Consider the following 25,566-nt stretch of genomic DNA (forward strand, 5'->3'; position numbering starts at 1 on the left):
ACTGAATCAAAGATGGCGGACAGAAATACTAGGATGGAAGCAAAAACTGTAAGGGATTATAACGTCAGAAAAAAATCATGCAAAAACATGTACAGTTGACAGGAATGTTAGTTCATGTAGAGACAAACGATTATGTATTTTTTTAACATAAAATGTATTTACGAAAATCGCGATTTAGCCAGCTAGCTGACTAGCTAACATTAGCCAGCTAGCTGACTAGCTAACATTAGCCAGATAGCTGGCTAGCTTTATGGGTGTTGTGACATGAGTATGAAATTGTAATTCTGGTTGTTTTAGGGACTCATGAAACAACCAACAAACCAGGCTTTCGTTTTGTGTAACAGTGGATGTAAAGAATCTAGCTAGCTGAAGAATTTACTGCAAATTGAATGTACAATTTTGTAAGCTTGCCTTTTTGATATTTACCATGCAGATAGATGAAATAACGTAGCTAGCTATGTTCTTGCTTATTGTGCAGTGGATGATTAAAATACCTCTATGCCTATGGATGTGTAGCTAGCTATCTAGCCGATCTGTGTATGGACCCAAACGTTTGGTATACATATTAGTTCAGAACCTAGCTATGAACCTCAGCTATCATAGCCAGTTGTATCAACTTCAAAACAGCCTGAATGACATTAATGAAGCCTATGGATTGAGTAGAATATAATATCATGTTGTGCCAAGGATGCAAGTCGTATATACATGTAGTTATTACCATGCATGAGATCCCCACATTGTAGCCTGTACATTTAATATATTCACTGATCATGTACTCTACCTTGGCAAATAAAGGTGCAGTTTAGGTATGAATGTCTTTGAGATTATTTTTCAGTCATATCCAATACCAGGAGAATCAAATTCCAGTCTTTGAATGACGCTGTGTCTGCATGTATGTATTACAATTATACACTTCAACAGTGTTTACCAATCTTGGTCCTGGGACATCAATGGTTACACATTGTATATAATAGACTAGAAACAGGATTTAACTAGTTAATTCATATATACAGAAATATAATGTTAAAAACAGAACACTACACTTCCTATGCATCATGTAAATACTCCAACACCGGTTCATCTCAACATCTAATGCCCTTCATCTGCATTGATCTGATAAACACAGGATAGGTGGAGTATTTCATCACATTACACTTCATTTCAACCAGTAGAGAATGTGAAACGCTTTATTGAAAAGCTCATTATCCAAGTGTTATAAATACAAGTTCAATCTGTCCTTCAATGCACATCTGTTGTGCATTATAAAAACAGAGGAAGAAAGAGGAGGTGGAAAGAGAGGTGTAAAAGACAGAAAGGGAAAGAGGTAAGCACATAGGAGCAGGGAAGGCAGCACATGATTAATGAATCACAGTGCTACATAAATATTCTCTCAGTTCATCACAATTACATAACAGTGTCTCTAGTCGGCCCAAAGGTGATCTTAAAAGCAGGTGAGGTGGCGATGATGGGACTGGGGGTTGGCATCCTCTCACATCAAAACATCTCTGCAGACGAGAGACAGATGGAGAGAGAGAGAGCATGTTTAAGCCTTGTGTTTTTATTTTTTATTCTAACATTGTTAGTCATCAATCAGGAGGGGAAATGCAAAACTGACCTGGGATCATTAACTCTGGGACAACTGCATCTCTGTCTGTATTTCAATGTAAAGCATCTCTTTAATAATACTTCTTGTTGACCTGACCAAGTGACCTCTCACCTCTGATCATGCTGTGCACTCTATGTAGCCAGTTCAGATGCTGTAGGGGTTCACCGACACAGCTGATATAACCTAGAGGACTTAGGGAGAAGGGGAGAGAGGGATGAAGTGAAGGAGAGAGACTGTTATTGAGAAAATAAGGTAGTTAAAGCCACAGTGTTCAACAGGAATCTGTGTGTGGCCTCACCTGGTGTCCACACCACACTAAGTGGCTGCAGAGTACTTTATGCTGAAAAACATGAACGGACACACAAGGACAAACAATATAGCGTAGTTATAGAAATAATGAAGTGTCTTACTATTCTCCATGGTTGGCCCTCTTGCCTATTCTTTGAAGGTGGAAGGAGCCACAGTTATACACCTGAGCCTGCTTACTGCACAACCCAATCCATCAATCAGATTGATACATGAGTGTGTAGGTGTGGGTTATAGAGTGTCTAATTGCTCTACATTTTTTCAATATGGGTGATTTAAAACAGCCTGTTTTGTTTTTGCACAGACATCACACCCTTACCTAAACAGCACCCTCACCTGAGAAGTAGAAATCAAAGGGAGAGAAACTGTGAATTGAATAACTGCAGTTGACATAGCTAAGTAAATGGAAGAATACTCTTATTGCAATGTGAATGGCTCTTAAAAGGGCCTTTGGTTGTGCATAGTGTAGTCTATGGTGTTGCCAGGGAACAGCACCCTCTTAAAAGAGCCTTTGGTTGAGCATAGTGTAGTCTATGGTGTTGCTAGGCAACAGCACCCTCTTAAAAGAGCCTTTGGTTGTGCATAGTGTAGTCTATGGTGTTGCCAGGGAACAGCACCCTCTTAAAAGAGCCTTTGGTTGTGCATAGTGTAGTCTATGGTGTTGCCAGGGAACAGCACCCTCTTAAAAGAGCCTTTGGTTGTGCATAGTGTAGTCTATGGTGTTGCCAGGGAACAGCACCCTCTTAAAAGAGCCTTTGGTTGAGCATAGTGTAGTCTATGGTGTTGCCATGGAACAGCATCCTCTTTGAAGAAGGAGGAGGTGAAGATCTCCTGCACACGGATTGCCTCTCTTGCTGCGTTGTTGGACCCCATCCTTGAAACATCCTGCAGAGCAGCAGACTCCTCCTCTGGGACACGGCGGCGAGCTGCAGATCCCCTCCTGGTCCTCGTGTCCATCCTCATGAAGTTACGCAGGACACAGGTAGCCTTCACACATCTGAATTCCTCCAGGAGGCAGTCCCAGATGACCCTGGTCACCCAACCTTGCAGTGCCCTACACGGTAACTGTAGGCAATCGTTTTGAAGGAATCTCCAGTTACAAGGTATCTGTAGGAATATGGAAGACAATGTAATTATTAGACTTTTACATCAACAGGTCATTGTGGATTACTAAAGTATAATATCCCTGATAACAAATCATGATAACATTGGATTGATAGATGCATGGGCACACAAATGTACATGTGTAGCATGTGACAATAACAGGATCATATCAAGGATAGCATCACAAATGAATACATAAATACCACTTAAAGCTTGATAATGAGTTGATCATTTGAATCAGCTGTGCAGTGCTGAGGCAAAAACAACAATGTGCCTCTTTGAGTCCCCAGGACTGAGAACCACTGCTCTTCATTGGGACCTCTTCATATGTAGACTGGCTTTCATAGCGCTCTTTATCTGAGGACAGAAAGACTCACAAGAAACACACTTCATTATAGTCAAATTACACCACACTGAATATTATGTTACTATTATCTCCGTCCTCACTTCTAGGGACAGGAACTACACAAAAGTACCTTCCCTATCCAGAATAGCCTCCTCTCTCACTGACAGTTGGGGCTGCTATCCTTTCACCCTCCTCCATGGCTGGTAGCTAGCTACCTACAAATGCATTTGGAGTTAGTTTTTTACAGTGATAAATACATCAAGATAGCTAATATGAAGTTAGGTAGCTGGTGATATTTAATTCACTTAGCTATCTATCTATACAGACTGGTTACCTATTTTGATGTGATATGAAAGTATTGTGTGAAATTATTTTGATGTTAAAGTATTTTAAATTATTTTGATGTGATATGAAAGTATTGTGTGAAATAATTGTTATGTGATATGAAAGTATTATGTGAAATTATTTTGAGGAGTAACGGGGGCAGAGAATCAGCAGTAGAAACAATAACAAAGCGTACTCCCTGCCCGTTTCAGTAAAAAGCTGAGGGATGGGGTTGGAGAAATGCAACCATCCAGGATATCAACATTCTAGTTAACCATGTTTTGGGGATATACCGTGTTTGTTTATATTTACTGACAAACATTGGAGTAAAAAAAAGCTCATATTTTGGGTTCTGATGGGGTACAACAGTTGAACTAAGCTCATGAGGCATTTATAAGTGAATTCTTCAAGAAACAATGGGTACATATCATTAATGTATAAGTCCCAAAATGGATGTAACAACTGCTGATTGCCCCTTTAAGACTGCATATTGGGCTAATCTAATAGGAGATATTGAGGACTACATTATTTCAGGCATTGTCATTGGATGCATTTGATCAATTGTTAACGTTTTGTTGATGGTCCACTCTTGATGTTCTACACGTTACAGTGTAGCTTCAGCCATTCCTACAGAACAACATTAAAGTGTAGAACCCCTTTACTGCATATTGGTTCAACGAATGCAGAGACGGTACTTACTGGTGTTAAACGGATCTCCAACCTCTTCTTTAACACCAAAAACGACATCCTCCTCTTTCTCATCTTCCTCCTCTTTCACTCTGAACGCGTCTTCCTCTTCTTTCACTGAAACGTCTTTCTCTTCTTCTTTCACTGTAACAGCCTCACCCACTACTTCTTGTTTTACTGTGACATCCTCCTCTTCCTCCTCCTCTTTCACGACAACGTTCAGCCACAGACCTCCTTTCTCCGTCCAGCAGACCTCCTCTTCTTCAACGAGAGGGGATAAGTTTAGGGAGCTCATGTTCGGGGATGTTAGCTAGCTAGCTATCATTAGCGACTAGGCTAGTGCTAATTTAACCAGTCAGCTACTATAGCTGACTAATACAAAATAACGTAATATTAAATAGGTTAACAAGTAGATACGACCTAAGTGTGTCGAAAACACAGTAGGTAATATACACCGAAAGCGTATAAATAGCTTGAATCTTTCGGCTATGTTGGCTAGCAAGCTACCGAGGTGGTTGACGAGCTGTTTATGAAGAACCGTCCACTAGATTATACGTCACGCTGGCAGCGTCGCATGAAAGACGCACATCGCCGTCTGCTGACTGGAGGGGAAACGCAGTTGAGGATCATATTTTATTTTCAGACAAAGATTATTTTAAATGGATTGAATTAAATAATACCATTATATTGAGACATACAAAGACAGGAATGTGTTGATTGATTAGTGCGAATAAAAAATGTTTACCACAGCATATTTAAGGCAGTTTCATTAAGTTATACTACATCTAAATTAGCAGCTAGCTACTGTAGGTCTATACTGCCCCTACATGGTGTAACAATACATCATATAGATGTATATAATGAACAGAGGGGCGGCAGGTTAGCCCAGTGGTTAGAGCGTTGGGCTAGTAACCGAAAGGTTGCAAGTTCAAATCCCCGAGCTGACACAAGTCTGGTACAAGTCTGTCGTTCTGCCCCTGAGCAAGGCAGTTAACCCACTGTTCCTAGGCCGTCATTGAAAATAAGAATTTGTTCTTAACTGACTTGCCTAGTTAAATAAAGGTTAAATGTAAGATAAGAGCGTCTGCTAAATGACTTAAATGTAAACAGACTAGGTCTATACTGCTCCTACACGGTGTAACAATAAATCATATAGATGTATATAATGAACAGACTAGGTCTATACTGCTCCTACATGGTGTAACAATACATCATATAGATGTATATAATGAACAGACTAGATCCATACTGCTCCTACATGGTGTAACAATACATCATGTAGATGTATATAATGAACAGACTGGGTCCATACTGCTCCTACATGGTGTAACAATACATCATGTAGATGTATATAATGAACAGACTAGGTCCATACTGCTGCTACATTTTTGTATTATTATGTGTTATTTATTTCTCGTTTATTTAACCAGGTCGGCCAGTTGAGAACAAGTTCTCATTTACAACTGCAACCTGGCCAAGATAAAACAAAGCAGTTCGACACATACAACAACACAGAGTTACACATGGAGTAAAACAAACATACAGTCAATAATACAGTAGAAAAATATGTCTATATACAATGTGAGCAAGTGAGGTGCGATAAGGGAGGTGAAGGCAAAAAAAGGCCACGGTGGCAAAGTAAATACAATATAGCAAGTAAAACACTGGAATGGTAGCTTTGCAGTGGAAGAATGTGCAAAGTAGAGATAGAAATAATGGGGTGCAAAGTAGCTAAATAAATAAATAAATACAGTAGGGGAAGAGGTAGTTGTTTGGGCTAAATTATAGATGGGCTATGTACAGGTGCAGTAATCTGTGAGCTGCTCTGACAGCTGGTGCTGAAAGCTAGTGAGGGAGATAAGTGTTTCCAGTTTCAGAGATTTTTGTAGCTCGTTCGTATTAATGCAGATATTATGGTCATTTTATTTAAAACATGTAATTAAACTATAATTGTAGCTCCTTTAATTTAGACCCAAAATGTATTTGCTATGTGTGCTATTGCCCGGCTATTAAAAGTAACAGGCGACTATTTGAGACTCAGCCTCAGAAATGTTTGGTCACATGGAGTCAAGTGGTCACTAGATGTCTACGGTACCAAAGAGAATTATAGTTGAATTATAGTTAACACTGCATCACAGTGTTAGAGGTGTCACTATAGACCCGAGTGGTGCAGCAGTCTAAGGCACTAGATCACAGTGTTAGAGGTGTCACTATAGACCCGAGTGGTGCAGCAGTCTAAGGTACTAGATCGCAGTGTTAGAGGTGTCACTATAGACCCGAGTGGTGCAGCAGTCTAAGGTACTAGATCGCAGTGTTAGAGGTGTCACTATAGACCCGAGTGGTGCAGCAGTCTAAGGTACTAGATCGCAGTGTTAGAGGTGTCACTATAGACCCGAGTGGTGCAGCAGTCTAAGGTACTAGATCACAGTGTTAGAGGTGTCACTATAGACCCGAGTGGTGCAGCAGTCTAAGGTACTAGATCACAGTGTTAGAGGTGTCACTATAGACCCTAGTGGTGCAGCGGTCTAAGGTACTAGATCACAGTGTTAGAGGTGTCACTATAGACCCGAGTGGTGCAGCAGTCTAAGGTACTGCATCACAGTGTTAGAGGTGTCACTATAGACCCGAGTGGTGCAGCAGTCTAAGGTACTAGATCACAGTGTTAGAGGTGTCACTATAGACCCGAGTGGTGCAGCAGTCTAAGGTACTAGATCACAGTGTTAGAGGTGTCACTATAGACCCGAGTGGTGCAGCAGTCTAAGGTACTAGATCACAGTGCTAGAGGTGTCACTATAGACCAGAGTGGTGCAGCGGTCTAAGGTACTGTATCACAGTGCTAGAGGTGTCACTATAGACCAGAGTGGTGCAGCAGTCTAAGGTACTGTATCACAGTGCTAGAGGTGTCACTATAGACCAGAGTGGTGCAGCAGTCTAAGGTACTGTATCACAGTGCTAGAGGTGTCACTATAGACCCGAGTGGTGCAGCGGTCTAAGGTACTGCATGGCAGTGCTAGAGGCGTCACTAGAGGCGTCACCCGGGTTCGATCCCGGGCTGTACCACAACCTGCCGTGATCGGGAGTTCCATAGGGCGGCACACAATTGGCCAAGCGTCGCCCGGTGTTTCCTCCTACACATTGGTGCAGCTGGCTTCCGGGTTAAGCGGGCGGGTGTTAAGAAGCGCTGTTTGACGGGTCATGTTTCAGAGGACGCATAACTCGACCTTCGCCTCCTGAGCCCATTGGGGAGTTGCAGCGATGAGACAAGATCGAAATTGGGGAGAAAAAACGGGGGTAAAATGATAAAAAATAAAAAAAATGACAACAAAGGTTGCATCCCAACGTGACAGTAAACAGTAGGCAAAGTGACCAGGAGAAAATGAACTCAAACGTTTTACCATTGGAACACTTGATGTAATGATGTAATAATGGACAGAATGAACTCAAACGTTTTACCATTGGAACACTTGATGTAATGATGTAATAATGGACAGAATGAACTCAAACGTTTTACCATTGGAACACTTGATGTAATGATGTAATAATGGACAGAATGAACTCAAACGTTTTACCATTGGAACACTTGATGTAATGATGTAATAATGGACAGAATGAACTCAAACGTTTTACCATTGGAACACTTGATGTAATGATGTAATAATGGACAGAATGAACTCAAACGTTTTACCATTTTACCCTCCATTTACAACAACGTCACTGAGCACCATCACTGTCTTTCCTTCGTGGATCTCCTGCATGTTTACATATCTGGCATTACTCATCTCATATGTACATACTGTATTCTATCCTATTCTACTGTATCTTAGTCTATGTATTACTCATCTCATATGTATATACTGTATTCTATCCTATTCTACTGTATCTTAGTCTATGTATTACTCATCTCATATGTATATACTGTATTCTATCCTATTCTACTGTATCTTAGTCTATGCATTACTCATCTCATATGTATATACTGTATTCTATCCTATTCTACTGTATCTTAGTCTATGTATTACTCATCTCATATGTATATACTGTATTCTATCCTATTCTACTGTATCTTAGTCTATGTATTACTCATCTCATATGTATATACTGTATTCTATCCTATTCTATTGTATCTTAGTCTATGTATTACTCATCTCATATGTATATACTGTATTCTATCCTATTCTACTGTATCTTAGTCTATGTATTACTCATCTCATATGTATATACTGTATTCTATCCTATTCTACTGTATCTTAGTCTATGCATTACTCATCTCATATGTATATACTGTATTCTATCCTATTCTACTGTATCTTAGTCTATGTATTACTCATCTCATATGTATATACTGTATTCTATCCTATTCTACTGTATCTTAGTCTATGTATTACTCATCTCATATGTATATACTGTATTCTATCCTATTCTACTGTATCTTAGTCTATGTATTACTCATCTCATATGTATATACTGTATTCTATCCTATTCTACTGTATCTTAGTCTATGTATTACTCATCTCATATGTATATACTGTATTCTATCCTATTCTACTGTATCTTAGTCTATGTATTACTCATCTCATATGTATATACTGTATTCTATCCTATTCTACTGTATCTTAGTCTATGTATTACTCATCTCATATGTATATACTGTATTCTATTCTATTCTACTGTATCTTAGTCTATGTATTACTCATCTCATATGTATATACTGTATTCTATCCTATTCTACTGTATCTTAGTCTATGTATTACTCATCTCATATGTATATACTGTATTCTATCCTATTCTACTGTATCTTAGTCTATGTATTACTCATCTCATATGTATATACTGTATTCTATCCTATTCTACTGTATCTTAGTCTATGTATTACTCATCTCATATGTATATACTGTATTCTATCCTATTCTACTGTATCTTAGTCTATGCCCCTCTGACATCACTCGTCCATATTTTTATATATTCTTATTCGTTTACTTAGATTTGTGTGTATTAGGTATTTGTTGTGAGCTAGGAACACAAGCATTGAGTTAGATATTACTGCACTGTTGGAGCTAGAAACACAAGCATTAATTTAGATATTACTGCACTGTTGGAGCTAGGAACACAATCATTAATTTAGATATTACTGCACTGTTGGAGCTAGGAACACAAGCATTTAGTTAGATATTACTGTTGGAAACACCCCATCTCTTTACATTACTTATGCATATTCAGTGGCCTGACTGCATCCAGACTATGTCAAAGGCCCTGGTACTAGATCCTGGTAGGATCCTGGTAGATCTGAACCGAATGCAGCTTGGAGTGATCAGATGACAGAAGTCACATTTAGGTGCCAGGTGTAACTGGCTGTAGATGCTCCATATCCATTGCTTTGAGTGTTTTATATAATATGACTAAATATGTTAATTTCTGTGTTGCAGGGGCAGTCAAGAAATGGAACGGCAAGGCCACAGAACATGACCACTCCACCATCAGAGCTGTGGGAGACCACCTCCAGCCCCTGGTAGAGCCGGGGGTGGTGTTTACCACTCTACCAGCAGAGCTGTGGGAGACCACCTCAAGCCCCTGGTAGAGCCGGGGGTGGTGTTTACCACTCTACCAGCAGAGCTGTGGGAGACCACCTCAAGCCCCTGGTAGAGCCGGGGGTAGTGTTTACCACTCCACCAGCAGAGCTGTGGGAGACCACCTCAAGCCCCTGGTAGAGCCGGGGGTGGTGTTTACCACTCCACCAGCAGAGCTGTGGGAGACCACCTCAAGCCCCTGGTAGAGCCGGGGGTAGTGTTTACCACTCCACCACAGCTTCAGCAGGCTGGAAAAGTGATACTGTTTTTCATACTAAGATGGACCATCAGTCTGTTGATTGGTCAGTCATTGGGTTAATTCGTTTTGCAATATGTTCAAATCAAATCAAGCTTTATTTATACAGCACATTTCAGACATGCAACACAATGGCTTCTCAGGAAAAAACAATGAAAATAAACAGGAATATTTAGTAAACAAACATAAGAGGATAAAAAACAATAATACCAACTTAAAGACTAATGAGCATCCTAAGGAAATGCCATTGATTAAAATATTAAAATATCCAATCCAAAAATATAAGCTTGTTTTTTAGGATGGGCTCTGAAAGTCACTATGGGGTGTCCACTGAAAGTTGACTAGTAACAACAACTGGGACCTCAAAGACACCCACCATGAGACCCACTAAATCTGCCCAAGAAGAGGCAAACAAAAGAAAAACTCACACCAAACTTAAAGACAGGAAGCAAACCAAAAAGGTGGAGCAACTAAAGGTGTTGACTCTCCACATCTATCAAGACAACTGGAGCACTGGGCCAGACACTCTTAAATAGAACCTGGACCAGCTCAGGTGAAACACCTTCCCACTAACGAGATGGACAAGCCAGCACAGGTGTAACACATACTGACTAACGAGGTGACACCAATCTGTGCGTCCTACGTGCTAACGAGCTAGACATGCTAAAATCCAACCTCAAAACATAAATGGAAAAACCAAAGCCTGGAACACCTTCCCCCTCAAGACAACAAATATATCCTATATTTTTGTTGGACAAGTTTGCTCACCACCAACAGAAAACAACTTCCATTTCACATAATCAACTACAATGCTTCACCTTCACCAATATAAACATGGTGTCTACTGGCTGTCAACAATTAAAAACAAGAAAAAACACCTATTTCTAAATAATAATATACAATCGTGTTATTTTTTTCTCCTTTTTCATTCTATAGAATCCTAAAACTCACCAGCTTCTAGAACTCTCCTCTTCCTAAAACTCACTAGCTTCTAGAACTCTCGTCTTCCTAAAACTCACTATCTTCTAGAACTCTCGTCCCCTTGGAACGAGCCCAAACAAAACTCATCTCCAAACCTGACATATAATTTTTTTCTCCTTTTTCATTCTATAGAATCCTAAAACTCAATAGCTTCTAGAACTCTCATCCCCTTGGGAACTCAAATCAAATTGTATTTGATGTCATGATATACATGTCTGATTTCAAGAGCAATATCTGCAATATCTCGATAGGCATGTTGTTGGATCGGGGCCCAGTCCCCAATGTCATGCTCTAGTACATTTGGGTTGGTACATCTGAGAATGAACCCTGATATTCTAAAAGAAGGGCAACAATTTCAATATAATTATACCCAAAAATTGTCAGTTGGTTGCATAAATAATTATGATTATTAAATGTTACAGTGTTATTTTCAACGTCTTTTCAATTACATTTTGCTAAATGGGAATAGCGCAATTTCAAAACACAGTTTTAACATGTCCAAATCAATAACCAATATGTAGAAACAGTTTGGGATATATTGAGAACCTAAACATTTTGAAGTATTGCATTTTGATTCAAGTGGGTCACCAACTTGAATCAAAACTCTTTTTTTGATAGTCACTTTTTGTTAAATCTCATAAATAGCACTCTTTCAATTCAGAGCAAACGTTTAGGGTGCTCCATTGTGACATCATTAGAATACTGCTCCTACAATGTTATAACATTCTACATTGTGACATCATTAACATAATCCTACTACAATGTTATAACATTCTACATTGTGACATCATTAGAATACTGCTCCTACAATGTTATAACATTCTACATTGTGACATCATTAACATAATCCTACTACAATGTTATAACATTCTACATTGTGACATCATTAGAATACTGCTACTACAATGTTAAAACATTCTACATTGTGACATCATTAACATACTCCTACTACAATGTCAAAACATTCTACATTGTGACATCATTAAAATACTCCTACTACAATGTTAAAACATTCTACATTGTGACGTGACTAAAAACATTCTACATTATTTTATTGATATCATGAAACAACATGTATTTTCTGATGTTTAGTCAGAGATCTTTTATCAGAGTATCTCTTGTCACATTGATCACAGCTATGAGGTTTCTCTCCTGTGTGTGTTCTCTGGTGAGATACCAGGCTGCCTAGCTGAGTAAAACTTCTCCCACATTGATCACAGCAATAAGATTTCTCTCCTATGTGTATTCTCTGGTGTACAGTCAGAAGGCCTAATGAAGAAAAACTCTTCTCACATTGATTACAGCTATAAGGTTTCTCTCCTGTGTGTGTTCTCTGGTGTAATTTCAAGCTGGTTGAATGAGTAAAACTCTTCCCACATTGAGTACAGCTATAAGGTTTCTCTCCTGTGTGTGTTCTCTGGTGTGTTATCATGTTGCTTAGCTGAGTAAAACTCTTCCCACATTGATCACAGCTAAAAGATTTCTCTCCTGTGTGTGTTCTCCGGTGTTTTGTCAGACACCCAGATGTACCAAAACTCTTCCCACATTGATCACAGCTATAAGGTTTCTCTCCTGTGTGTGTTCTCTTGTGTATAGTCAGATTGCCAGATGCAGCAAAACTCTTCCCACATTGATCACAGATGTAAGATTTCTCTCCTGTGTGTATTCTCTTGTGTATAGTCAGATTGCCAGATGTAGAACATCTCTTCCCACATTGATCACAGCTGTATGGTTTCTCTCCTGTGTGTATTCTCTGGTGTTTTGTCAGACAGCCAGATGTACCGAAACCCTTTCCACATTGAGCACAGCTATAGCGTTTCTCTCCTGTGTGTGTTCTCTGGTGTATAGTTAGATAGCTAGATGTAGTAAAACTCTTCCCACATTGATCACAGCTATAAGGTTTCTCTCCCGTGTGTGTTCTCCGGTGTTTTGTCAGACACCCAGATGTACCAAAACTCTTCCAGCATTGATCACAGCTATAAGATTTCTCTCCTGTGTGTGTTCTCCGGTGTTTTGTCAGACACCCAGATGTACCAAAACTCTTCCCACATTGATCACAGCTATAAGGTTTCTCTCCTGTGTGTGTTCTCCGGTGTGTTGCCAGACGGCCAGATGTACAAAAACTCTTCCCACATTGACCACAGCTATAAGGTTTCTCTCCTGTGTGTGTTCTCTGGTGTGATGTCAGGCTGGTTGACTGAGTAAAACTCTTTCCACATTGACCACAACTATAAGGTTTCTCTCCTGTGTGTATTCTCTTGTGTATAGTCAGATTGCCAGATTCAGCAAAACTCTTCCCACATTGATCACAGATGTAAGATTTCTCTCCTGTGTGTATTCTCTGGTGTATAGTTAGATGGCCAGATGTAGAACATCTCTTCCCACATTGATCACAGCTGTAAGGTTTCTCTCCTGTGTGTATTCTCTGGTGTTTTGTCAGACAGACAGATGTACCGAAACCCTTTCCACATTGATCACAGCTATATCGTTTCTCTCCTGTGTGTGTTCTCTGGTGTATAGTTAGATAGCTAGATGTAGTAAAACTCTTCCCACATTGATCACAGCTATAAGGTTTCTCTCCTGTGTGTGTTCTCCGGTGTTTTGTCAGACACCCAGATGTACCGAAACTCTTCCCACATTGATCACAGCTATAAGGTTTCTCTCCTGTGTGTGTTCTCTGGTGTGTTGCCAGATGGCCAGATGTACAAAAACTCTTCCGACATTGACCACAGCTATAAGGTTTCTCTCCTGTGTGTATTCTCTTGTGTATAGTCAGATTGCCAGATGCAGCAAAACTCTTCCCACATTGATCACAGATGTAAGATTTCTCTCCTGTGTGTATTCTCTGGTGTATAGTTAGATGGCCAGATGTAGAACATCTCTTCCCACATTGATCACAGCTGTAAGGTTTCTCTCCTGTGTGTATTCTCTGGTGTTTTGTCAGACAGCCAGATGTACCGAAACCCTTTCCACATTGATCACAGCTATATCGTTTCTCTCCGGTGTGTATTCTCTGGTGTATAGTTAGATGGCCAGATGTAGAACATCTCTTCCCACATTGATCACAGCTGTATGATTTCTCTCCTGTGTGTATTCTCTGATGTATAGTGAGACAGCTTGACTCAACAAAACTCTTCCCACATTGATCAAAGCCATAAGGCTTCTCTCCTGTGTGTATTCTCTGATGTATTTTAATGCCTGATGAGGTGAATCTCTTCCCACAGTCAGAGCAGCAGTGAGATTTTTTCCCTGTGGGTCTCTGCAGGCGTTTCTTGAGGTGTTTTGACGTGGAGAGACTCTTCTCTGCCGCATCAGCATCATGAGGTTGTTGAGGCTCCCCAGAGGATCCACGATAGTCCCCTCTCTCTCCTGTGTGAACCACAAAGTCAGACGGTTAAAGGCCCACAACAGCAGAAATCCACTGTTAATGTGATGTAAAAGATGATGCCCAGAGCGTACCCATGAAGTTGTACAACAATTGACGTCTGGTCTGTTGAATTATTTGACAATTAAGACAGTCAAGTTAGCAACAAGTCATATTTTGTCTTGTTATCACATTAGTTTGTCTTGTTATCACATAACACTAGAAATAAGTTATTCAAGTTGTTGAAACTCTAAGCAGTGTACCAGACAACTAATGGTCTCCAATGTAGGCCCTTTTCTGTGTTTGCTAAAATTGCAGCACGAGGGCAATGCACAAACAATTTGAATGCAGAAACACCACCCTGCTAATGAGGAAACCGATAGTTATGGATGTAGTATATCTGCTAATGAAGAAACCACTAGTTATGGGTGTAGTATATCTGCTAATGAGGAAACCACTAGTTATAGATGTAGTATATCTGCCTGGAGCAAAAATGGTGAGCAAAGATTTTAGTTCTTCACAATGTATTCTGAATATTACAGCTGAAGGAAACTCACATTAAGTTCTGTGTCTATTCACTAATTCACCACCGTGGGGGGAAACTCAGGGGAGTTCTCATAGGCTGTTGCTAATGAGTGCATTTCACATTACTTTTGGATTATACATTGTAAGGCTCGCTTGAATGTCCTGGTTAATATGTTTGTGTTTTTGTCACAAATCAACTGCTATAAAAAACACTTAACCAGTAAAATACTCTTTGGCTAACTTTAACATCAGCCATAACTTCCCCTAACAATAACATAGACCTACTGTAGGACCCATAACTTCACCTAACAATAACATAGACCTACTGTAGGACCCATAACTTCACCTATCAACAACAGACCTAGGATTATAAATTGTTTAATAATTCAGGTGAAACATGGAAACTAAAATGTCTGCCATGACATTTCATAACCAGATAATTTTGTGAATAATCCCACTAGGCTACTCTGTAATGTGATGTCATTCTAAATGTCCTGAATAAAGGAAAATAGCTCTGTGTGTTGTACAATAGCCCATCCATCAAGGAACAGTTCTCTACACATTATGAGCTAAGTATCTCTGTGTGCCAACAGACTAACGAGACCCAACTGTAAATCAAGCAGACAATAACACATTATAAACATCAATTTGTTAGGGATGTTGGATCCAACGTGGAGCACGGCATAACTGTCTTTACAAGAGTAATGAATGAAGAAGGACTTTAGTTGTTTTTTGCATGTCGTGATGTTTGTCATTTGACTGTCATTCAGAAAATGATTTCCTGGATCAGATGATGATAGTTCAACATGTGACTAACTAAACAGCTACAGTATTAAGAATGATGTGTAATTATTGAAAAACCACATTAATGACAGTATCCATTTGGGTGTTGTCAATAAAGTTAAGGGGACTTTCGGTTAGAACCATTGGATTTAGCAATCTCTGAAAAGATTGAAAACTGTTTTCCCAGCAGAACATAAGGAGACACTAAATGTGACATAGTTAGAGAGCATTTCAGAGATCTGAATACAAAAAACTGTCCCACTGCAAGATCCAGTATTTAAGTTGAAGTTCATCATATGACAAGCGTAACGTTATGACTATAACTACTGTTCCCTGAAGGAGGGAAACTAGGTACAACATACTATTAAATCCACGCCTTCCTGGAATCCCCGCCTTCCACAGGTGATGAGCGTGAGGCTTGGATTTATTCCTTCAATTTAATACCGCTCTTCACCGACCCAGGAAGGGGTGAGGCCAATCAGGTGTTGTACCTCGTTTCCCTCCTTCAGGAAACAGTAATTATAGTCAAAGTTACACTTCCTTTCAGTCGGTCAACTTCGGTACAACATACTATGGAGAAATAGATTCATTCCCCATGCCGACCCAAACGGATACTAAATGAAACGACCCATGGCAGACCACCCAGACCTGACCCCACAAGATGCGTCAGTTTTGTCAATTTATTCATTCTTTCGTTTGAAACACTCCTGTCAATGTTGAGTAAGGACACACACCTGATTACACATATAGAGGTAGGACTAGTCTACCCGATTACACATATAGAAGTAGGACTAGTCTACCTGGCCTGAGCACAAATGTAGGCCTATAAATGTGGCTATTTGGGGATGTCTGATAGTATTTCTGATTGTCTTAATGTGACAGGTTAAAGGAAATACTAATAGCCTGTTATACATTAAAAAGTATTAGTAAATTCATAGTATGTGAGGATCTTAAAACATCTAAGGTTAAGAAGATCATGCATTCAGTATTAGTTGATAGATTGATAACATTTATATAATTCTGTTAAAATCCGTCAAGCATACAAAGGGTACGAATTGTGAGAGGAATGTGTGGACGTTGTGTTGATTACTTTGTGTTGTCGTGGATGGAAGTGTTGATCTGTGATCTGCTGAATGCTCTTGATCTATGAGCCTGAGATCGATTGCTCTGGTCTCCACTCAAGTTCACGGAGAATTCGCGGTCTTTTTTCTCATTGCACTAAACGTTCCATGAGTAAACATTCCGTATCACGCTCTCGTGATTCTTTCTACCCTTTTTCAGGTACGTTATTGATGATTAAAAAGAGTAATTTAAATGTAATAACTTGCTAACATGTCAAGAGTGTTTAAGGTTTGTTTTAGTAACATATTGAGGAAGTTAGTTAAGTTTGCAGAGTAATATGAGCCGTGCTCGGTTGCAGCTAGCTACGCACTGCTAGGTACTGCTACGTAGCTGCCATTTTATGTCGATTGTGAATGAACCTGTGCATTGTTAATAAGATATTTTGCGGTGATATTTGTGTAATGGTTTTTCAAACACTTTATTGCCTGTTGATAAATTGTGTTTTGGTTTACTGAGTTAAAGCTTTGCTTGACAGTTATATTGAAAATAGTATTTGTTTCAGTGATGTACAGTGTATACTGTTATGATTTGAATAAGCCTTGTACCCTACAAAACTCTATTTCCTGTAGATCCTGTAGGGTGTAACATTAACGCTGCACCACTAATGAGTTGTGGAGCTTCTCCAACTAATTTTTTCTTCACCTCAAAGAGCAGGTAAACAAAGTCTTATTAGAATCCATTACGAATGACAATAGTTGCTCAAAGTATTTGTAAATTATTTCCAGCTCTCGCCCTTTCGATAACCACCCAGCATTAAAGGATAAAATGTAATGCTCTGATCCAGTGGAAATGTTATAAAATACCTGATTACTTCTTATCCTTTGCACAAATAGACGACAGATGTGTCTGTCCAGAACTCACTGGCGCGGGAAACTGAGGGCCCAGATTATTTTATACAATGTTGCAAGTTTCAGAGGACCCAGTTGATAGTTGATAGAATGTTTCATTTTTGTTGTTGACCGGCCATGTGCAGCCAATGCGATTTATAGGATATTTATTTTTAGATCGGGATATTTTCTACATGCAGAATGCAAATGTTTTTGTTTGTTGGCTTTATGTAGGCTATTTTTACATAGTTGGCAGTGGCAATAAAAGTTACTTTTAGATTTGTATAATTTTCATTTAGATGGAATGATTTTGAGATACTATTATCAATTAAATTAAACTGTTTCAGTAAAATGTGCAAATGAAAATCATAACCAGCACGCAGATCGGTAGAAATGGTCAGATAAATTTGCACTCCAAATGTAGGTTGCCGACTGCTTGTGTAGCCGATTACCAGCAACGTCAGAATGTATGAAGGACAGCAGGAGTTGGTTCAGGAAGAGTTTATTCTCTTCTGGTTGGGCTATATTGATGTAATGGCATGAAAATACATTGGCTGAATATTATACAATGACTTATCAACAGCTCTAACAATTTGACCCCCACAGGAAATCTTCACGGGCAATTCTAGAATATAATATATAGCCTAGAAACCTGGTTAAACTATAATTTTGACCTCATGGATGGCCAGTCCTTGTATTCATACTGTAGTGAATTCAGGGGGCAGCCCTGAGCTGAACTCAAACCTGGGTCTAGTGACCGTCAAGCCAACACCTTATAACTGTTACGCCAAGATGTCTGAACTTCTTGACGGGGTCCCCAGGTTTTGGGTTACGGTTGATACAATAGCTTTCTCTATGAATTTGAGAGTGGTTACATTTCTCCTTCCCCCATCCCTCAGCTGTTCACCAAACCAAGTCTCTGGGCAGCCATTTTGTTTCTGTTTAAATCCTAGGTTGTCTCTTTAAAAAAGCCACACAACAAACAACCAATCTGCAGTTGAAACAATAACAAAGCTGTAATTCCACCACTGTTTTGCTAATAAGATGATGATGGGGTTGGAGAAATGTAACTACTCTCAAATTCATAGACAGAACAATGGATGCAAGGACTGACCATCCATGATATCAACATGATAGTTTTAACCATGTTGAGTCTTTACAGTGTTGATTTACATTGTTTCTAAACAGCTTATTTGGGGTTCTGATGGGAACAACAGTTGAACTAAGCTCATGAGGCATTTGTTTAACACCAAACATCAGTTCAACAACTGCAGAGTTTGTGCCTCTATATTTAAGACAGTACTTACGAGTGTTAATCAGGGAACGGTTTCTCAAAACCATCTTATGGCTAAGTTCACCGTTAGAACCATCGGACACCTTAAGATGCGTTTGGGAAACCGGGACCAGATATCCAGTTTCCTCCTCTTCTTCCTCCTCCTCCGTTTTCAATGTAACAGTCATCTCTTCCTCCTCCTCTTTCACTCCATAAACTGCATCCTCCTCTCCTTTTACTGTAACATCCTCCTCCTCTTTCACTCTGAACGCGTCTTCCTCTTCTTTCACTGAAACGGCCTCATCCTCTACTTCTTGTTTTACTGTGATACCAGCTTCTTCTATAGCAGGGGAGTAGCTTAGTGACCGCATGGTCGGGGATGTTAGCTAGCTAGGCTAATGCTAACTTAACCAGCCCGCTAACGGAATAATAACAACAACACCGTAAATATGAAATTAAAACGGTTAACTAACCAACTAGACGACAGAAGAGGGTTTAAAACACAGTGGCTAATATACACTAAAGCGTCTAAAGAGCTATATTGGTTCGGCTATTTTGTCTAGCAAGCTACCGAGGTGGCTGCCTGTCTGTTGCTGCTGTTGAAAGAAGCGTTCCGTCCACTAGATTATACGTCACAGTAGCAGCATTGCCTTAAAGTCGCAGACCGCAATCTGCTGATATGAAATATTAATATGCTGACTGGAGTGGGTAACACAATTGAGTAAAACGTATATTTTATTTTCAGACAAAAAGTTAAAGGGTAGGAATCAGGGGCGTCGCTAGAACTAAAATATTAATTAGCCCCCCCTAAATAAATCAATATCAGTCAATATATTTTTTCTGTCAACCGTTCCATCTCATCTTAAACTTTTTACCGGGCAGGGGGAGGCTGCTGCTGCACTAGTGACTGTTAGACTTTCTTCAGCAAAGATATAGTAGAACTGAACTGAATCAAAGATTGCGAACAGAAATACTAGGAGAGAGGGGTACGCCTACACAGAACTGAATCAAAGATGGCGAACAGAAATACTAGAAGAGAGGGAACCCCTACACAGAACTGAACTGAATCAAAGATGGCGGACAGAAATACTAGAATTGAGGGGTACCCCGACACAGAACTGAACTGAATCAAAGATGGCAAACAGAAATACTAGAAGAGAGGGGTACCCCTACACAGAACTGAATCAAAGATGGCGAACAGAAATACTAGGAAAGAGGGGAACCCCTACACAGAACTGAACTGAATCAAAGATGGCGGACAGAAATACTAGGATGGAAGCAAATGTAAGGGATTATAAAGTCATAACTAATCATGCAAAAACATGTACAGTTGACAGGAATGTTAGTTCATGTAGAGACAAACGATTATGCATTTTTAAAATAATAGTTCATTTACAAAAATCGTGATTTAGCCAGCTAGCTGACTAGCTAACATTAGCCAGCTAGCTGACTAGCTAACATTAGCCAGCTAGCTGGCTAGCTTTATGGGTGTTGTGACATGAGTATGAAATTGTAATTCTGGTTGTTTTAGGGACTCCTGAAACAACCAGCAAACCAGACTGTCGTTTTGTGAAACAGTGGATGTATAGAATCTAGCTAGCTGAAGATTTTACTGCAAATTGAATGTACAATTTTGTAAGCTTTCCTTGCTTATGTTTGCTATGCAGATAGATGAAATCACGTAATTAGCTATTTTCTTGCTTATTGTGCAGTGGATGATTAAAATACCTGTATGCCCATGGATGTGTAGCTAGCTATCTAGCCGATCTGTGTATGGACCCAAACGTTTGGTATACATATTAGTTCAGAACCTAGCTATGAACCTCAGCTATCATAGCCAGTTGTATCAACTTCAAAACAGCCTGAATGACATTAATGAAGCCTATGGATTGAGTAGAATATAATATCATGTTGTGCCAAGGATGCAAGTCTTATATGTAGTTATTACCATGCATGAGATCCCCACATTGTAACCTGTACATGTAATATATTCACTGATCATGTACTCTACCTTGGCAAATAAATGTGCAGTTTAGGAATGAATGTCTTTGAGATGATTTTTCAGTCATATCCAATACCAGGAGTATCAAATTCCAGTTTTTGAATGACGCTGTGTCTGCATGTATGTATTACAATTATACACTTCAACAGTGTTTACCAATCTTGGTCCTGAGACATCAATGGTTACACATTGTAACTAATAGACTAGAAACAGGATTTAACTAGTTAATTCATATATACAGAAATATCATGTTAAAAAACAGAACACTACACTTCCTATGCATCATGTAAATACTCCAACACCGGTTCATCTCAATATCTAATGCCCTTCATCTGCATTGATCTGATAAACACAGGATAGGTGGAGTATTTCATCACATTACACTTCATTTCAACCAGTAGAGAATGTGAAACGCGTTATTGAAAAACTCATTATCCAAGTGTTATAAATACAAGTTCAATCTGTACTTCAATGCACATCTGTTGTGCATTATAAAAACAGAGGAAGAAAGAGGAGGTGGAGAGAGAGGTATAAAGGACAGAAAGGGAAAGAGGTAAGCACATAGGAGCAGGGAAGGCAGCACATGATTAATGAAACACAGTGCTACATAAATATTCTCTCAGTTCATCACAATTACATAATAGTGTCTCTAGTCGGCCCAAAGGTGATCTTAAAAGAGGGTGAGGTGGCGATGATGGGACTAGGGGTTGGCATCCTCTCACATCAAAACATATCTGCAGACGAGAGACAGATGGAGAGAGAGACCAGTACAAAAAAAAAGTATGAATGTATGTACTTGTAAGTCGCTCTGGATAAGAGTCTGCTAAATGACTTAAATGTAAATGTAAGCCTTGTGTTTTTATTTTTTATTCTAACATTGTTAGTCATCAATCAGGAGGTGAAATGCAAAACTGACCTTGGATCATTAACTCTGGGACTACTGCATCTATCTGTATTTCAATGTAAAGCATCTCTTTAATAAAACTTCCTGTATAATATAAACTGACCTGGGATCATTAACTCTGGGACTACTGCATCTATCTGTATTTCAATGTAAAGCATCTCTTTAATAATACTTCCTGTTGACCTGACCAAGTGACCTCTCACCTCTGATCATGCTGTGCCCTCGATGTAGCCAGTTCAGATGCAGGAGGGGTTCACCGACACAGCTGATATAACCTAGAGGATTTAGGGAGAAGGGGAGAGAGGGATGAAGTGAAGGAGAGAGACTGTTATTGAGAAAATAAGGTAGTTAAAGCCACAGTGTTCAACAGGAATCTGTGTGTGGCCTCACCTGGTGTCCACACCACACTAAGTGGCTGCAGAGTACTTTATGCTGAAAAACATGAACGGGCCCACAAAGACAAACAATATAGCGTAGTTATAGAAATAATGAAGTGTCTTACTATTCTCCATGGTTGGCCCTCTTGCCTATTCTTTGAAGGTGGAAGGAGCCACAGTTATACACCTGAGCCTGCTTACTGCACAACACAATCCATCAATCAGATTGATACATGAGTGTGTAGGTGTGGGTTATAGGGTGTCTAATTGTTCTACATTTTTTCAATATGGGTGATTTAAAACAGCCTGTTTTGTTTTGGCACAGACATCACACCCTTACCTAAACAGCACCCTCACCTGAGAAGTAGAAATCAAAGGGAGAGAAACTATGAATTGAATAACTGCAGGTGATATAGCTAAGTAAATGGAAGAATAATCTTATTGCAATGTGAATGGCTCTTAAAAGAGACTTTGGTTGTGCATAGTGTAGTCTATGGTGTTGCCAGGGAACAGCACCCTCTTAAACGAGCCTTTGGTTGTGCATAGTGTAGTCTATGGTGTTGCCAGGGAACAGCACCTTCTTTGAAGAAGTAGGAGGTGAAGATCTCCTGCACACGGATTGCCTCTCTTGCTGCGTGGTTGGACCCCATCCTTGAAACATCCTGCAGAGCAGCAGACTCCTCCTCTGGGACACGGCGGCGAGCTGCAGATCCCCTCCTGGTCCTCGTGTCCATCGTCATGACGTTACGCAGGACACAGGTAGCCTTCACACACCTGAATTCCTCCAGGAGGCAGTCCCAGATGACCCTGGTCACCCAACCTTGCAGTGCCCTACACGGTAACTGTAGGCAATCGTTTTGAAGGAATCTCCAGTTACAAGGTATCTGTAGGAATATGGAAGACAATGTCATTATTAGACTGTTACATCACCAGGTCATTGTGGATTACTAAAGTATAATATCCCTGATAACAAATCATAATAACATTGGATTGATAGATGCATGGGCACACATATGTACATGTGACAATAACAGGATCATATCAAGGATGGCATCAGAAATGAATACATAAATACCACTTGAAGCTTGATGATGAGTTGATCATTTGAATCAGCTGTGCAGTGCTGAGGCAAAAACAACAATGTGCCTCTTTGAGTCCCCAGGACTGAGAACCACTGCTCTTCATTGGGACCTCTTCATATGTAGACTGGCTTTCATAGAGCTCTTTATCTGAGGACAGAAAACCTCACAAGAAACAGACTTCATTATAGTCAAATTACACCACACTGAATATTATGTTACTATTATGTCCGTCCTCACTTCTAGGGACAGGAACTACACAAAAGTACCTGCCCTATCCAGAATAGCCTCCTCTCTCACTGACAGTTGGGGCTGCTATCCTTTCACCCTCCTCCATGGCTGTTAGCTACCTACCTACAAATGCATTTGGAGTTTCTTTTTTTACAGTGATAAATACATCAAGATAGCTAGCTAATATGACTTTAGACAGCTGATGATATTTAATTCACTTAGCTATCTATCTATACAGACTGGTTACCTATTTAGATATGATATGAAAGTATTATGTGAAATTATTTTGATGTTAAAGTATTTTAAATTATTTTGATGTGATATGAAAGTATTGTGTGAAATAATTGTTATGTGATATGAAAGTATTATGTGAAATTATTTTGAGGAGTAACGGGGGCAGAGAATCAGCAGTAGAAACAATAACAAAGCGTACTCCCTGCCTGTTTCAGTAAAAAGCTGAGGGATGGTGCTGGAGAAATGCAACCATCCATGATATCAACATTCTAGTTTTAACCATGTTTTGAGGATATACAGTGTTTGTTTATATTTACTGACAAACATTGGAGTAAAAAAAAGCTCATATTTTGGGTTCTGATGGGGTACGACAGTTGAACTAACCTCATGAGGCATTTATAAGTGAATTCTTAAAGAAACAATGGGTACATATCATTAATGTATAAGTCCCAAAACGGATGTAACAACTGCTGATTGCCCCTTTAAGACTACATATTGGGCTAATCTAATAGGAGATATTGAGGACTACAGTATTTCAGGCATTGTCATTGGATGCATTTGATCAATTGTTAACGTTTTGTTGATGGTCCACTCTTGATGTTCTACACGTTACAGTGTAGCTTCAGCCATTCCTACAGAACAACATTAAAGTGTAGAACCCCTTTACTGCATATTGGTTCAACAACTGCAGAGACGGTACTTACTGGGGTTAAACAGATCTCCAACCTCCTCTTCTTCCTCCAATGTGACAGTCATCTCCTCCTCCTCCTCCTTCACACCAAAATCAGCCTCCTCTTCCTCCTCTTTCACAACAATGTTCAGCCCCAGACCCTCTTTCTCCGTCCAGCAGACTTCCTCTTCTTTAGCAGGAGGGGAGAAGTTTAGGGAGCTCATGTTCGGGGATGTTAGCTAGCTAGCTATCATTAGCGACTAGGCTAGTGCTAACTTAACCAGCCAGCTACTATAGCTGACTAATACAAAATAACGTAATATTAAATAGGTTAACAACTAGATACGACCTAAGTGTGTCGAAAACACAGTAGGTAATATACATCGAAAGCGTATAAATAGCTTGAATCTTTCGGCTATGTTGGCTAGCAAGCTACCGAGGTGGTTGACGAGCTGTTTATGAAGAACCGTCCACTAGATTATACGTCACGCTGGCAGCGTCGCCTGAAAGACGCACATCGCCGTCTGCTGACTGGAGGGGAAACGCAGTTGAGGATCATATTTTATTTTCAGACAAAGATTATTGTAAATGGATTTAATTAAATAATACCATTATATTGAGACATACAAAGACAGGAATGTGTTGATTGATTAGTGCGAATATTTTTTTTTACCACAGCACATTTAAGGCAGTTTCATTAAGTTATACTACATCTAAATTAGCAGCTAGCTACTGTAGGTCTATGTAGATGTATATAATGAACAGACTAGGTCTATACTGCTCCTACATGGTGTAACAATACATCATGTAGATGTATATAATGAACAGACTAGGTCTATACTGCTCCTACATGGTGTAAAAATACATCATGTAGATGTATATAATGAACAGGCTAGGTCTATACTGCTCCTACATGGTGTAACATTACATCATGTAGATGTATATAATGAACAGACTAGGTCTATACTGCTCCTAGATGGTGTAACAATACATCATGTAGA

At 39.6% G+C, this 25,566-nt stretch overlaps 2 protein-coding genes and 1 long non-coding RNA gene across 7 annotated transcripts in view; all 3 read right to left on the reverse strand.

Annotated features, from left to right (window-relative positions):
• LOC129842433 (zinc finger protein 271-like) overlaps positions 1–25,566 on the reverse strand; it is a 222,072-nt gene that overhangs the window by 70,368 nt on the left and 126,138 nt on the right. Inside the window, exons 1-5 of one of the 3 annotated variants that reach the window (XR_008757587.1) lie at positions 24,600–25,045; positions 23,427–23,595; positions 22,929–23,235; positions 22,178–22,249; positions 20,334–21,804 (exon numbers count right to left, since the gene is read on the reverse strand). The exons of 1 other annotated variant lie outside the window; for it this stretch is intronic. The gene's annotated coding sequence lies outside the window, so the exon portion shown is untranslated. Of the gene's footprint in view, positions 1–20,333; positions 21,805–22,177; positions 22,250–22,928; positions 23,236–23,426; positions 23,596–24,599; positions 25,046–25,566 lie in introns of those variants that run through there. One more of the 3 variants, XR_008757588.1, reaches the window with a different exon arrangement.
• Positions 814–4,933, reverse strand: LOC129842454 (uncharacterized). Of its 3 annotated transcripts, none has more exons than XR_008757592.1 (4): positions 4,386–4,933; positions 3,220–3,577; positions 1,718–3,019; positions 814–1,505 (listed from the first exon to the last, which is right to left on the reverse strand). It is a non-coding gene; the product is annotated as an uncharacterized LOC129842454 (long non-coding RNA). The 3 variants fall into 3 exon arrangements; XR_008757593.1 differs by having other exon boundaries at positions 3,220–3,388; positions 3,493–4,933; XR_008757591.1 differs by having other exon boundaries at positions 3,220–4,933.
• LOC129842459 (zinc finger protein 850-like) lies at positions 10,273–14,637 on the reverse strand. The gene is made up of 2 exons (XM_055911023.1): positions 14,634–14,637; positions 10,273–14,543 (listed from the first exon to the last, which is right to left on the reverse strand). Exons 1-2 carry the CDS (start codon positions 14,635–14,637, stop codon positions 12,235–12,237), a joined length of 2,313 nt encoding a protein of 770 aa, XP_055766998.1. The 3' UTR covers positions 10,273–12,234.

This window comes from Salvelinus fontinalis, unplaced genomic scaffold, assembly GCF_029448725.1.
Source record: "Salvelinus fontinalis isolate EN_2023a unplaced genomic scaffold, ASM2944872v1 scaffold_0041, whole genome shotgun sequence".
Classification (NCBI taxonomy): domain Eukaryota; kingdom Metazoa; phylum Chordata; class Actinopteri; order Salmoniformes; family Salmonidae; genus Salvelinus; species Salvelinus fontinalis.